The sequence below is a fragment of the Monoraphidium neglectum genome, assembly GCF_000611645.1.
Source record: "Monoraphidium neglectum strain SAG 48.87 unplaced genomic scaffold scaffold04343, whole genome shotgun sequence".
NCBI classification, from domain to species: Eukaryota; Viridiplantae; Chlorophyta; class Chlorophyceae; order Sphaeropleales; family Selenastraceae; genus Monoraphidium; species Monoraphidium neglectum.
This window is the reverse complement of record NW_014009286.1, coordinates 1-1,047: the sequence shown is the minus strand read 5'-3', so window position 1 is coordinate 1,047 and position 1,047 is coordinate 1. Positions and strand designations below refer to the sequence as shown.

The 1,047-nt window shown below is 63.8% G+C and overlaps 1 protein-coding gene across 1 annotated transcript in view; it reads right to left on the bottom strand.

Annotated features, from left to right (window-relative positions):
• The window catches only part of MNEG_14235 (SNARE-interacting protein KEULE), a gene marked incomplete at both ends in the record, with an annotated part of 5,158 nt that extends 4,236 nt beyond the window's left edge, over nucleotides 1-922 (bottom strand). Inside the window, 2 exons of the mRNA XM_014037293.1 lie at nucleotides 325-481; nucleotides 913-922. Coding sequence (XP_013892747.1) covers nucleotides 325-481; nucleotides 913-922 — 167 coding nt within the window. The remainder of the gene's footprint in view (nucleotides 1-324; nucleotides 482-912) is intronic.
• Nucleotides 923-1,047: the final 125 nt, after the last annotated feature.

Here is a 1,047-nt window from a genome sequence, read left to right as displayed (position 1 = left end):
GGGGGGGGGGGCAAGGGAGGGCTGGCAGGGGGGGGGAGCACTCACTTGCGGGCGCAACGTGCGGACGCGCCTGCATGCCGCCGAAGCAAGCAACGCCCCTAATCCGTGTAGAAGGCGCGCCTGCTCCGCGCCGCATGCGCGCCGCATGCCTTATAAACGTGCGTCCCTTACCCTCCATCTTCTCTCATCTCATCATTCCCGTGTTCCACCACAGGCGCCAAAAATGACTCTTAAGAAATGTGCAGCACGAACCCTCAGCGATCAACCAAGTACAATTGAGATGAACCCCAAACCCCAAACCCTGATTTGAAACCCCTGCCGCACCTGCTGCTGAAGAAGACGTGCACCGAGGGGTACAGCGGGGCCTTCGCAAAGTCCGCCACCAGACGGGTGACGCTGGCGGGTGACGGCGTTATGAAGTACACCGCTGGCAGCGGCAGCGGCTCGCGAGCCTTCTCAAGGTCCTCCACGACAGACACACCTGGATAGATAGATTTTTTGAATGCAGATACGAAAGTAAGGAAGGTGAGCAGGCAGATGCGTGTGCATGGTGACACGTATGAGGCGGTGCGTGATGGGCGGTGGCCCGCGCCCCTGCTCCTCGTGTATAAAAGTGGAAGTCGGTGATTTGCTTCTTTGGTGGGTGCGGGGAGGAGGCGGCAACTTGCTCGATCTGAACCTGCTGCATGTGCACTATCGGCGATCCCACAAAAACGGCTGACGAGCAGGTCCCAGATCCCAATTACGACCTGCTTGTGAGCCGGTTTGGGGCGTCGAGGTGCAGAGGACCCGCTCGCTGCTCAGGAGCGCGGGCAGCCCCACGCCGGGGCGCACGGCTCCCCACGCCGCTCCGCGCCTAGCCCTCCGGCCACACCCTGCACCTCAGGGCGCCGCTGCGCGCCGCCTGCCCACCCGCCCGCATGGCTCCGGCACTGCTGGCCCCTTGACTGCTTGGTCAGCCCGCACAGGCTGCAGTGCCGCGGGCCGCCGTGCCCATTGATCACCGTTCAGGTGCGCCCGAATGCTACATGCCGCCCCACCCCGCGC